This window comes from Chionomys nivalis, chromosome 7 (genome assembly GCF_950005125.1).
Source record: "Chionomys nivalis chromosome 7, mChiNiv1.1, whole genome shotgun sequence".
Taxonomy (NCBI): domain Eukaryota; kingdom Metazoa; phylum Chordata; class Mammalia; order Rodentia; family Cricetidae; genus Chionomys; species Chionomys nivalis.
Genome location: NC_080092.1, coordinates 98,444,907 through 98,458,701, shown reverse-complemented (window position 1 = coordinate 98,458,701; position 13,795 = coordinate 98,444,907). Strand labels below are relative to the sequence as shown.

Genomic DNA, 13,795 nt, shown 5'->3' with positions numbered 1-13,795 from the left:
CTATACCAATGCAAATTATTTATATCTATATCATATCCCCCTTTAAATGTAAAAGAACAGTTATAAACAATATTCGGGAACATGGACCTTCCTCCATCAGAGTTCTTTCTGAATTTACTGTCATGGTGTTCACTGCTAGTGTATAGAAATACAGAGGATTTTTAGACATCCATGTTCAGTCCTGTTGACCATGATGGCACAGATCTTCGACTCCAACCACTTAGGATTGCTTGGACACAGGAGTTGGCAGCCAGCCTGCACGACATGCCATCTGAAGTACCTAAATGGAGATCTTACATCCTGATGGCTCACTGAACTTTTTAGCCTCGCTTAGTTGACTTAGGGTTGAGCTAGGCATTGTGGTGCACACCTTTAATCCCAGCACTTGGTAGGCAGAGGCAGATGGGTCTCTGTGAGTTTGAGGCCAGCCTGGTCTACAGAGCAAATTCCAGGACAGTCAGAGCTGTTACACAGAGAAACTCTATTGAAAAACCAAAATAATAATAATAAATCATTATTAATAATAAATATATTTAATATAAAAGTAATAAAATTATTTGAGCTGAAAGAATAAAGGTCCTAATAAAAGTAGATGTACATGCCATCTAGTAGGCATTTCACAGAGTAAAACTGGACCTGGGCTCAGAGCCCAGACTCCTCCCACTTCTGTGAACAGTGGGCTACCATCTTCTGCACTCCCTCTGCCTACTTAGGTAGCCAGGAGAAGGTTCTAGAAGTCTCTGGTACCTTGACACTCCATAGTTCTGTGGCAGTTGGAGCCTCTCAAGGACCAGAAGCCGTTTCCTTTTGTTGCTGGGAAAAGGCTCTCTGTCTCTTGACCGAAGCACATACTCGCGTGGATCTGGTGAGCAATCCTAAGCCACGTTAGGGTGTGGAGGAGCTGAGGGGCCTTGGCACATAGGGTAGAAGCCTGGGTCCTGGCTGGCAGCAGACTTATCACTCACCAAGTGCTGTCCCTGCTATCTGCTTGAAGCTGGCCGTCATGGCCCCACTCCTTCCTCGCTCAGGCTTACTGGTATGCCCTCCCTGTAGCTGCCCCTGAGCCAGCCCAGCCTCAATCCTGCCAGCTACCCCTCATGAATAGTTCAAGGGGCTGGTGGGCCTGAGAAGTACTTCGTGGGACAGTGTTGTAAACTGTCACCTCGTGGCCAGCACCCCAGGAAATGACACTGCGGATTTGAGATGAGACCAGTTGTGAAACCCCAAATCCGCAAAACCGGTAAACCAGGGGTGGTCCTGTCAACTTCAGTCATAACATCAGCTTGACAAGGAGGGCCCACTCCTGCTCCAGCACCTAGGCTTTAAATGACATGGTGCTGGGAGGGGGGCTGACTCAGCAGCAGCACCAAGCAAGCCCTTGCGTGGCTCGCTGATGTCACTGCATGGCTCCCCCTATGGGGTGGAGAGGCAACTGTCATTCCCCTTGTTCACAGAAGGGCCCAAATCAGACAGGTTTGACTCACAGACCACTCTCTCTCCTGGCTCTCCTCCCTCTCTCTTGACCTTGCCTCCTGTCACCGAGAAGCCTAGAGCACTTAGAAAAGCCCTGGGTCACTGAAACCGCACAGCGCCACCTCACTCAGATGTGGGCAGGGCTGAGCACCAGCTCTGGTGTGGGATGTGGCTCTGAGGACCTGCACCAGCTCTGGTGTGGGATGTGGCTCTGAGGACCTGCAGTGTGCTGTAACACCTCAGAAGCTTCCAACCTTGGCTTTGCCCAAGTCAAAGGCTGGGATCCGATGGCTTCCGATGTGGCCTGCAAACGCTGACATTGACAATGGCTGGTTCTAGAACGGACTGAAACACAGAGCCCTAGAGGAGTTGAGCAGCCCAAGTTTGTGTGTGTGTGTGTGTGTGTTGTGTGTGCGTGTACACACATATCCATACATGGAGGTCAGAGGTCACTCTTGGGTATCCTTCCTCAGTTTCTTTTCGAACTTTCCCTCATCCCTGTCCCCTTTTGCCTTGCCCACCCCACCCCCATGCTGATGTGGCCACTTCTTTCTCCGCCCCCTCAACCATGTCCCCTCTGTCTTTTCCAGTTTATTTAATCTTATGGTCACGATAACACAAGCGTACACCTTTTACCTGCTGACCCCGCACCAGGAACAGGGGCCCCTCCCTTGTCAACAGCCAAGCCAACATATAAAAACAAAGGCCAGTGAGTCCCCTTCCACTGGCTTGGCTAACGGGGATTCTGTGGGGTTCTAGGAGCTCAGAAACCAGCTGACACCTGCCTATTTTCAGCAGACTGTACCATAAGGAAAGGAGACAATGACCATCATGCCGGATGTCAGAGTCGAGTATCTGGAGGCAGTGTCTTTCATCATCCTCAAGTACAAGGCAGACAAGTGGGGCAAACTGATCGGAGCCGAGGAGAACATGGCCCTGCTCACGGAATTCTTTGACAAAACTGATGTCTCTGTGTTGGTGTTGACACTCAATGCTGCGGGCATGATCATCCCCTGCTTGGGTTTCCCAGAGTCCCTCAAGTCCAAGGGTGTTTACTTTATCAAGACAAAGCCAGAGAACATCACCAAGGACAACTATAAGACCAGCCTTCTCTACGGGGACATCAGCCCCACACCCGTGGACCAGCTGATCGCTGTTGTGGAAGAGGTACGCATGCCTAGACTGGCAGGGTAGGGCCAGAGCACCGAAGCTTTGGGAGGACTCAGAGTGAGGGGCCCAAGTCCTCATTGCTCTTGCAGTGTGCAAGCCCAGTGGCCTCACCTGAGAGCTGGCTGGAAATGCAGACAGACCTGCTCCAAGCGGTGTGGCAGGAGCCGTAGCTAGTTCCAAGACCATTCCTATTTCCCTATTCCTCTATGCCACTGTCATGCCCTGGTACCTGCCCTCAGCAGATGCAATGGGGTGAAGGATAGCTTCTGGTGGGCCACACCAGTAGGCTGGGTTACTTAGCCCTCCCAGTCATAATAGAACCAAAGGACCTGGGACCCTGCCTGTGCTTCATCAAAGAGAAACGTGAAGCCAGGAGGCTGGCTGGTGAGCAGGGCCTGGACGCCGAGAGTGGGAAGCCTCAGTGAGAAGGCTGAGATCAACTCAGCGGCCATCTGTAGTTCCAGAAGCTCTTGAAGCTGGGAGCCCAAGGTCAGGGCCAGCTGGCCCTCTCCTACCACACCTCTGACCTTGGCTGGTAGATGATCATCTCTTCCTGTTCCCTCTGCGATTAATTTTTTTGTTCTTATCTCTTTCTATGAGAACTCAAGTCCTACGAGGCTGGGGCTCAGCCTACTGGTCTAACTGACCTCATTGCCTCTTTAAAGGCCATATTAGGCTGGGCAGAGATGGCTCAGTGGGCACAGGGCTTGCTGCACAAACATGAGGGCACACATTCCCATCTCCAGCACCACATAAAAGTTAGTGGTCCTGCAATCAAAACCCCAGGAGGTAGAGACAGGAGGATCCATTGGCATGTTGGCCAGCCAGTCCAGATGGCAAATGTTCCAGGTTCAGTGAGAGACTTTGCTTCAAAGAAGAAGATGGACAGGCTGGAGAGATGGCTTGGAGGTTAAGAGCACCGACTGCTCTTCCAGAGGTCCTGAGTTCAACTCCCAGCAACCACGTGGTGGCTCACAACCATCTGTAATGAAATCTGGTACCCTCTTTGGTGTGTAGGCAAACATGCAGGTAGAACACTTTATGTATAATAAATAAATCTTAAAAAAAAAGATGGAAAACACACTGGCCTGTGTGACCTCTACATGGTCACAGATCTCTGCATGGATTCATGTATGGGTTCATGTGTGTGTGTCACACACACACACGACTGTTTCCAGCTGCATCCACATAGCAAGATACAGGAGGTAGGACTGTGTGTGTGTATATATATATATATATATACATATACATATATATACATATATGCCTATACATATATATACATATATACATGTATATATATACATATATATATATATGCCTAGAGACATAACTCAGCCTTTCTCAGCCCTCACCCTAAACTTCCTGCAAGGTATGTAGCATAAATGTGTTATGGGGCGAGGTGTGGTGATGGTTCAGATGCTCAAAGACAGGTAGCTGGGCCATCACTGCTCCAAGAACTCCAGCTGCCCCATCTCCAGGAGAAATCTCTGGACACATAGGTCTTCCAAATCCTCCAGAACAGCAGAGTCAGGTAGAGTCACTGTCGTGTCCCCTTTCAGGTGCTCTATTCTCTGCTAAACCAGAGCGAGAACATGGATGGTTGGCCCCGGGTGGTCTCAGAAGATATTGTCAAGCAAGTCCACAGGCTGAAGAACGAAATGTTTGTGATGGGAGGCAAAATCAAGGGGAAAACTCTGCTGCCCATCCCAGAGCACCTGGGCAGCCTGGACGGCACGCTGGAATCCATGGAGAGGTAGGCGCAGCCGGAGGGGACCGTGAACTTGAGACATAACTGCAGGTGGAGTCCATGCCTTGGCTTCCGTGGGATGCTCAAGTGCGGGATGGCACCAAGTCTGCAGGAGAGGGCACCAGACACTGGAGCCCCTGGGAATCCCTATCCAACCAACCTGCAGCGTCTACACCCAGGAGGGGGACCCACCTGCATCTAGTCTCCTCCCCATTTCGACACAAGGGCAGTCCCTACGAGGCTCCAAGGGTAGCCACGTACGCTGGCTTTGAGATGCCATGCTGAAGGGCAGCGGAGGGAGTAGGAGGGATGTTGGACAGGACGGCATAAGTCAAGGTGTAGAGATGGTGGCAGCCAGAGGTCAAGGGACTCTTGAGGCACCCTGGTATGTGAGACAATTAAAAAGCAAAAGTTACCTGTGTGAACTTGTCCACAAACTATTGGACGATGACTGCTAAGTTCCATCCTGCCTGGTCCTTCAGGGACTGTGCATTAAGCCCCCAATATAGGCCATGTTGTATGGTGTTTATCTGGGTGTCTCTGGCTCCTTGGGCATCTCTGAAAGTGCCCATTCCTCTTTGCTATAGGCATTGTTCCCTGGGGAGGGGAAATCTTCAGACTCCCTTAGGTAGTTGGATTATGCCAAGGACATGAGACCAGACACCAGCTAGTGCTTGGTGGCAGTGGCAATGGCGGTGGCGGTGGGTTGTGGCAGTGGCTATTTTTGTCTTCGGGCTGCTGGTGGGGGACAGGTGGGTTTCCTCTGCAATAGCACAGGGTTCGAGGCAATCCATGTGTGTGTGGCCGCAAGAGCATCATCCTGACCTTGCACTTGGCAGGATCCCCTCCTCCCTGGACAACTCGCTCCTGCATTCCATCGAAACCATCATCATTGATTGGTCCCATCAAATCCGGGACGTGCTGAGCAAGGACTCGGCTCAGGCCCTACTGGATGGCTTGCACCCGCTGCCCCGTGTGGAATTTGAATTCTGGGACGCCCGGCTCATGAACCTGCAGTGCATCCATGAGCAGGTAGGGCCTCCTTCCACCCAGAACTTGACTTCTTACTGGGCTACTCGGGCGGCTGGTAGCTCGGTATTACCCTTCCAGGGACCCCAGGGTACATTCCTGGTACATTTCTCAGCCTTGGCAGCCCAAGTCAGTCTGCTCTCGGTGAAGGGTTGGACTGAGAGGCTGTGGCTTCTTTTGTCCCCAGTTAAACAGACCCAAGGTGAACAAGATAGTTGAGATTCTAGAAAAAGCCAAAAGCTGCTACTGGCCAGCCTTACAAAATGTCTACATGAATGTCACCCAAGGTGAGCCAGACGTCGTCCATGAAGCCCCTGGACCTATGGGGGGGTGGTCAACCCACTCCTGGGGAAACCTCTATTGCTGCCCATATTCACCGAGTTCCTTCAGCGCTGACTGCCGTATCCCTTCATACACAGGGCTGAAGGAAGCCAATGATATCGTCCTCTATCTGAAGCCCCTGCGCATCCTGTTAGAGGAGATGGAACAGGCTGACTTCACAGTGGTGTGTTGACAAGGAAGAGCCAACTGGGTGGGTGGGAGAGGCAGGCCCATGGCATCGTAGAGACCTCGGAGCCATTGTAAAGCCCTTGGCAGCATTGTAGCGCCCTTGGTGGCTTTGTAGAGCCCTCAGCAGCTGACTGGTACAGAGTCCCCTTGGGAGTCCTCTTCAGCAATCTGGGCTGTCTCTCCCAGCTCCCCAGCTTCATCGTCAAGGTGCTGAGCACAATCTGCTTCATATGGGCCACGTCGGAGCACTACAACACACCTTCCAGGGTCATCGTCATCCTTCGGGAGTTCTGCAACCAAATCATTGAAATGGTGACCACCTTTCCCAGCCTGGTCTTTCCCCACCCTCTGTTCTTCTTTGGCCTGGGCATTCTCAGGCTCCAAGCCAAGGCCAAGCCTGGGGTGGCTCTCAAGCATTTTTCCCAGGGTGCCTTGCTAGCCAGTCGCCAGCACCAGCTGAAGGGCTGGAACCCAGGCCACCAAAGCATATTGAGATCACGCTTGTAACCTAGCCATAGGATCAGGAGAACACCGTGTGTCTTCCACGCCTGGTGATCCCTGATCTGCTGTGGGCAAAAATCCCTTTTTGCTGTCACCTTGACACGAAACGAGCCCTGGGGGTGGGGACTGGTTCTCTTTCAGTACCCACTGTGCCAGGACGCCACCTGGGGACTCACCAAGGATGCCTTAGGATGCCTGTCTTTTCTTCTGTCTAGACTAGAACCTACCTGAGCCCGGACGAGGTGCTGAAGGGCTTGCAGGGCGAGATTGAGGAGGTTCTGAACGGCATCTCTCTGTCCGTGGGTGTCCTCAAGGAGCTCTTCCATGCCTACGACTTCTGCTGTGCAAACATGAAGCTTTTCTTTAAGGTACCCGCAGCCAGGTCTCAGCACACTGGGCCACGCCAGTGCCACCCCTGACGGGTGGGCAGGTGGGGATCTTGGCACACTGGGCCACACCAGTGCCACCCCTGACGGGTGGGCAGGTGGGACTAGCCGAAGCAACTATGGTCTTCTCTCTCTCACCTCCCTCATCCTTTGCCTTCTAAAGGACAAGCCGCCTGTGCCGTGGGAATTTCCCTCATCCCTTGCCTTCTCCCGCATGAATTCCTTCTTTCATCGTGTGCAGACCATTGAGGTACAACTGGAATTCCATTCCCTTTTGCCCCCATGTCCCTCAGAAGAGGCTACCAGGGCTGGGCTCAGTGGTAGAGCATCTGCCAGCATGTATGGGGGCTTCCGTACTCTGGGAAGAAATAGAAAAAACAGAACAAAACAAAACAAAAAACCTCCAGGATCATCTCCTAGTTAGAAATTTCTAAGTGAGTGGCAAGCTCTGTATCTTGAACTGTTCTTGAGGCCCTCTCCATGCCCAAACGCAGTGGCCACTTGGCCCCTTAGCTCCAGTCTTGTCCCCCAGCCAATACAGTGGCCATTGTCGGCAAGCCAGCAGCCAGATGTTGTGGTATTGAAAGCCAGGAGCCAACACCAAGATATTGTAAGACAAAAATTTATTCACGGCGAGGTCATATTTTCAGTTTCCTCTAGGAAGAGAATGCGAACAGCCCGGGTTAAAGGCAGAGCAGTCTCTTTATACCAAGCAAGCAAGTGGTTAAAAGTGAAATTTCACAGTTATTTATATGATCAGGGGAAAGGTACTTGTTATGAGCTTATGGTCAGATGGTTAATGAACCACAAAATGTCTTATGGTCGGTCAATTCTCAGAACAATGGGAGCAGTTGACGACGTATAATTCAGAAGATTGTTGGGAAAGAACCGGTCAAAACAGTTGACCTCTAGCTAAGGACGTGATCAAAGTCTAACATTGTTTAAGTGAAAAGAAAATGGATTCAACTGTCCCTGGCACCAAAGGCAGAGTTAATCCACAAAATTAGCATAAAGGGAGATTTCAGACCCCTGTGCGTGTGGACCCGGAGTGAGACAGGTCAAATGACAATTCAAGAGGGGTCAAGATGGTCTCCCCTGGGGAGGAGCGGTGAGAGGGCTCCGGCTGGGTGGGACAAGGAGCCCCTGCGTCATTTAGCAGACTACATTTGCGGTGAACACATGTGTTCCTGTGCCTGGGTGGAGACCAGAAGACATGTATTAGGCTCTGCCTTCCTCACTCGAGGCAAACAGACGGCCAGTGAGCCCTGGCAATTCTCCTGTCTCTCCCCTCCCAGCATTGGAGTTTCCAGCATGTGAGGCAGATCTTTTCATGTGTATGAGTGTTGGCCTGCGCGTGTGTGTACCACATCCATGCCTGGTGCCCACAGAACCAAAAGAGGGCATTGGATCCCCTGGAACTGACACTAAGGACAGCTGTGAGCCACTGTGGGTACTGGGAACCAAACATAAGTCCTTTGTGAGGAGCAGAAAGTGTTCTCCACCCCTGAGCCATCTCTCCAGTCCCAACCCCCAGTGCATGCCCAGATTTTGTATGTAGGTGCTAGGGATTTGAACTCAAGTCCTTATGTTTGCACAGTGAGCATTTCTAGCGGCTGAGATGCCCCCAGCCCCGAAACCCCCACCCCCAACACACCTTGCATTTTGTCTTCAAGTCTTTTGCCTGAGGTAATTGGCTTTTAATGTCATGTGCATAGCCCTAAATCCACCAAAAAAAGGACAAACTGAGAACGTGGCTCAGTTGACAGAGTGTTTGCCCAGCATGCACAGGGCCCCGAGTTTCATCGCCAGCACCCCTGAGGGCAGTGGTTCACACTGTAGCCCCAACAATTGGGAAGCAGAAGCAGGAGGATCAGGAGTTCAGAGTCATCAACTATATAGTGAGTTTGCCGCCAGCTTGAGCTCTGTAAGACCCAGACTCCAGAAGAGGGGATGGCGGAAGAGGAGGACGGAGGAGAGAAGTAGCTACTCACTGTCCTCAGGAAACACTGGGAACCTTGTTGTGGAGACAAGACTACCACACAGAGAAGCATCTGCTGAGAGATTGGATGTGAAGAGCATGACCCTGAAGCATCTTCTGGGAAGGGACTGTCATGGGCCACCATAGTTGGGGAAAACTGGGCAGTGGGGGACCCTCATGGAGGATTGCCTGGACCAGGCGCCAGTGTCCACCAGGCATCTGATCCCTCTCAGTGTGGGATGCTCTCCAGGGGACAGAGAAACCTGAAGCTGAGCCAGAGCATGAGAGACCCCGGTACCTTTCTAGAACCTTCCAGAGCTGAGAAAGTGGAGGTTGGAGCATCTAGGGAGGCTCTTTGGCCAGCGTGGGGCCTGGACCAGATCCCAGGCTTCATCCTCCTGGCTCCCCATGCTCTTAACGCAGAGGTGATTCCTGGAGGAGCCCCCCCCCCCACTCTTTTGCTCCGTGTTCTAGAAACAACTGAAGAGCAAACCCCACGCATGTCCCTTGCATGCCTCACGTGCTCCCTGCAGTGCTGGCCCTGGGTGTGATAGCTAAGGGCTCTCCGTGCTGGTTCAGAGAAGGTCCTGGGACACTTACTGTATTTTATTGGCCCTGGAGACAAATGCACGGAGCAGATGGGTTCTTGTTCTTTCTCTCCGTGCTAGGATCTTTACAAAACAGCCATTGAATTTCTGAAGCTGGAGAAAATTGAGCTGGGGGGTGTGCGGGGGAACATCCTGGGGAGCCTGGTGACCCAGATCTACGATGAGGTCTTTGAGCTGGTGAAGGTCTTTGCTGAGTGCAAATATGACCCTCTGGACCCCGGGGACCCGGTAAGCCGTGGGTGAGGACTGACCCTGGCCCGCGGGATGGAGTGACGCTGGGTGGAGCGAGTGGGCAGTCCCAGGACTCTAATGAGTTGTCACCGAAAGTACAGAAGCTACAGTCCCCATGCCGATGGGCAGGACCTGGGGTCAGGGAGGGGAGACGGCCGTGCTGGTGATCTGAGCTGTACGGTCAGCCCCGTCTTGTCTGAACTAAGCCATGAGGCCTGCCATCCTGTCAGTGGTTTGCAACAGCTCCCCGTTGCCTGCCTATGTCTGCCTTTCACTTCCTTTTAGAGTTTTGATGAAGATTACAAGGACTTTGAGACCAAAATCCAGGACCTGGACAGGAGGCTGGCTACTATCTTCTGCCAAGCCTTTGATGACTGCAGCTCCATTGAGTCCTCAGCAAAGGTGAGCACCGTGCGTCACCGTGCGTCACTGCAGGGCCGACCCGGGGCAGGACCGCAGAGGCACAGGAGCGGGCCAGGGAGCTTGTGTTCCAGGGCAGGTCAGTAGGGAACACACACACTGAAGGTAGTCAGAGTGGCCTGAGCACCCTAGGACAATGGCAACCTCTCTCATTGAGAAGAGACTGAGGAAGGTTCTTGAACAGGAGCTCCAAGACCTCTCCCCTGTAGAGTCGGGTGCACCCCACCCTGTGCTGTTTAACCTGTGACTTTTATAAAGGCAAATGCAGAGATAGTGGGGGCCCTGGGGACTGGGTGACAGGAGAGGTGTAGGATTGCTTGGGACTTCAGGCAATGAATGCAAATTAATGCAGTGTCTCCACAGGTGTGGGTAAAGAACATCAGTTAAGTCAGAAAGGAGACCTCATCTGTTGTTGCAGGGAGGGAGGGGTAATAACCTCCCACCCCACTCCACCTCCTGCCGGGCCTCATTTCCAATTCAGCCCAAGCAAGTAGGAGCCACAGTCAAGAAAAAGGTGTGGCTTGTGTCTAGAAATGACAGAGCACAGCACGGGTCTCTGGAAAGGTCTGGGTGAAGTCCCCAGATGTCTGTCGTCCTAATTCCCCAGGTGTCTCTGTCCACAACCTTCCCTACACACACACACACACACACACCCCAGCAGGAGCCCATAGTTAAGTTGATAACCAAGGTTAACAATAGTCTGCCCTTCAGGGGAAACAGACTCAGCAAAACCAGACAAGTTGAGTATCTGATCCCTTGACCAAGACATGAGGTGACACCATACACACCCCCTCCTCTCAGGTCTGAAAGAAGGGGACACGCTGGATGGAGTCTCCCAGCCCTGGGCATGAGCTGAGCCACCCACCCTCTTGAGTGTTGCCCACTGTGTCATTGGGTTTTGTTTTGTTTTTTTCTGTCAGAGGCAGGTGGGCCATGGATGGGTGGAGCCTCACTCATCCCAGAGTGATAAAATTGGTCTGTCCCAGGGCTTTCTCCCTCATGAGAACGCAGGCTTGCTTCTATACGCCGCATTTTCTTTTTTTTGAGACAGGGTTTCTCTGTGGTTTTGGAGCCTGTCTTGGAACTAGCTCTTGTAGACCAGGCTGGTCTCTGCCTCCCAAGTGCTGGGATTAAAGGCGTGCGCCACCACCGCTCAGCCATGCCACATTTTCTAAATTCTCACTTTGCAATGATGGCACTTAGAAAAACGGTCCTGTATGGGGAGACCCTCGGGAGTCGCCTCCCGCCGTCCCTGTGTGTCCCCGACCTGACGCTACAGATGCTAGGTCTCCCTGTCATCGGCATGGCACACGTGGCCTGGAAAGTTCTAGAGCATTGTTCACGTGACCTCCTCCTAGCAGAAAGTGAAAGGACTTTACGTCCCAAAAACCAGAGACCAAAAAGCCGGCAAAGAGCAACGATGAGGCCGGTAGACCAGGTTCCCCAGCTGTCACAGGTCAGGTGCTGTAACAGGGAAGGATGCCTCTGGGTTACCACAGAGGAGGGTCCACGGCAGTGCCCGGCCCCCACTTCCTCTGCAGACGCACGCTGCTCCGCTCTACTCCCTTCCCTTCCTCGGGTCATGTTGGTTCTCAGGTCTTAAAAGGTCGTTTTTAGTGATGGTCGTATTTTCCAAACCAAAACCTGAGGTCAGTGTAAGACCCACATAGGCCTCGGAGACCTGCTAAGGGAAAGGTTACGGGAGTCCACAGGGACGCTAGGTGTTTGCTATGAACTCCAGACGTTAGGGGACCCCATGCTATCCCCCTCTCTGTGAGCAGCCCCTCGTTTCTTGTGTGTGTGTGTCCCTAGGTCTGGAGTAAAATCTCCCGAGCTCTGGGCTTAACTGCTTTTGCTAGTTTCCAAGCAGGTGCCTCTGCTAAGGCAGCACGGGCTCATACAGGCTCCGTTTAACAGCTGCCACACAGAGAAAGACTCCAGGGGAGTTTCTGTTCCAACAAGGCCCATGTCTCCTCAGTCCTGAAGTTAGGCCATTCCTGTTTTGTCAACAACCCCAGTAACCCTGGGTTAGGGCCAGTACCAGGGACAGAGCTGGAAGCCCGAACTTTGGCAACAGCAACACCTCCTCCCATGTCTCTGCAGCTCCTGTACATGTGTGGGGGCCTCCTGGAGCGGCCTCTGATCCTTGTTGAGGTGGTGCCCAGGTACTCGGTCTTGCTGGAGATGTTCAACACTGAACTAGATAATGCCAAGCTCATGTACGATGCCCAGATGGTGGCCTCCACCGAAGGCCAGATACCACCCATCCACAAAAACATGTCTCCTGTGGCTGGGCAGCTCAAGTGGAGCCTGGAGCTTCAGGAGAGGCTGGAGGTGTCCATGAAGCACCTGAAGCACATTGAGCACCCGTGAGTCCCGGGCTGGGCTGGGAAGGGTCCGGGTAGCCCGTGCATCCTGCGTGCAGGGTCTTCCACCTCACAGAAATAAACCAAGATCACCAGGCTCTTCACTGTGCTTGCTAGAGTGAAGACGTCACTAGACCCCATTTCTTGAATTTGGCGTGGGGGCAGGGTGGGGCGGGGCGGGAAGGAACGCTCTGCAGCAATCGTGGGGATGCGGCAGGTGTGCACAGAAGGAGGTTGTTGCTGGTGAAGCTGGCACTCTGTGGGACCCATGGGGTCATGCTGGCTTTACGCCAGTCTAGTTGGTCCCACGTAGGAAAGGAAGCTGTACATTCCCAACAGCTATGGCCAGCTGGAGTTCCCACAAGGCAGGCCACCATGTGGACTCCTAGGACATTTGCTTTGGCTCATGGGCAGGCTAAGGACTCAGATCTCTACTTTCTCATGTACGGCTCAGCCACCATCTGACGGTACCTTCACTCTGTTGTCCTGGGAGGAAGGTAGCCAGCATCTTGGTTCAGCGCCCTCAGATTGGCAGCCACCGATGGGGGCGTTAGAAAGCCCTAGAGGGTTAAAAAACCTCACTGATCTGTCCGCCTCTGACCCAGGGTCATGTCCAGCATGGAGGCCAAGCTGGTGTATGAGAAGTACGACGAGATGATGGAGCTCCTGAAGAGCTGCCGGGAAAAGATCTACCAGCAGTGGGTGGAGGGCGTGGACCAGGACTGCCACTTCAACCTGGGCCAGCCGCTCATCCAGCGCGACCCCTTCTCCAGCCTCATCCAAGTCAACTTCAGCAAGGCGGTGGGTCCCTGGCGGGTCCCTGGCGGGTCCCTGGCGGACATGGAGGGCGGGGAGGGAGGGGAAAGTCTGAGCTTACCGCGCCACAGGCTGACTCCACCACCGCCACCAGTGAACATCCGTGGAAGTGGCTGTGCATGAGCCACAGACGCCCACAGCTTTGCTGAGTATTTTCAAGTGTTCAGGATGTGTTAGATGATGGCTTGAACATCTTCAGGGTTGGAGTACAGCTCAATGGTAGGGTCTTTGCCTACGAACCGAGAGGTCTGGGTGTCCACAATCCTTACCATTGAGATCCACCCAGACGGAGTGTTTTAAGATAGACTTTTTCTTCATTTTTATTGATTTGATTTGACCTCAAGGACTTCGTACATGCTAGGCACATGTTCTACCCCTGGGCTACATCTCTCAACCTCTTTTCCTTCACTGTGGGACACAGTATCGCTGAGTTGCCCTATCTATTTGGCTTTGATCCATTCTGTCATGAATCCTCCTGCCTCAGATTTCTGAGTAGCTGGGATTTGGGGCCTGTGGAGCCTCTTGGCAAGCTTGTCTGCCTGCCTTTCACATGACCC

General features: G+C 52.8%; 1 protein-coding gene across 2 annotated transcripts in view; it reads left to right on the top strand.

Annotated features, from left to right (window-relative positions):
• The first annotated feature begins 2,295 nt into the window (after window positions 1-2,295).
• Dnah17 (dynein axonemal heavy chain 17) overlaps window positions 2,296-13,795 on the top strand; it is a 105,487-nt gene continuing 93,987 nt past the window's right edge. Inside the window, exons 1-12 of one of the 2 annotated variants that reach the window (XM_057774058.1) lie at window positions 2,296-2,640; window positions 4,206-4,399; window positions 5,233-5,425; window positions 5,610-5,709; window positions 5,842-5,927; window positions 6,119-6,244; window positions 6,649-6,801; window positions 6,983-7,069; window positions 9,466-9,633; window positions 9,922-10,038; window positions 12,160-12,425; window positions 13,028-13,223. In XM_057774058.1, the coding sequence (XP_057630041.1) occupies window positions 2,296-2,640; window positions 4,206-4,399; window positions 5,233-5,425; window positions 5,610-5,709; window positions 5,842-5,927; window positions 6,119-6,244; window positions 6,649-6,801; window positions 6,983-7,069; window positions 9,466-9,633; window positions 9,922-10,038; window positions 12,160-12,425; window positions 13,028-13,223 (2,031 nt within the window). The remainder of the gene's footprint in view (window positions 2,641-4,205; window positions 4,400-5,232; window positions 5,426-5,609; window positions 5,710-5,841; window positions 5,928-6,118; window positions 6,245-6,648; window positions 6,802-6,982; window positions 7,070-9,465; window positions 9,634-9,921; window positions 10,039-12,159; window positions 12,426-13,027; window positions 13,224-13,795) is intronic. The other variant, XM_057774059.1, reaches the window with a different exon arrangement.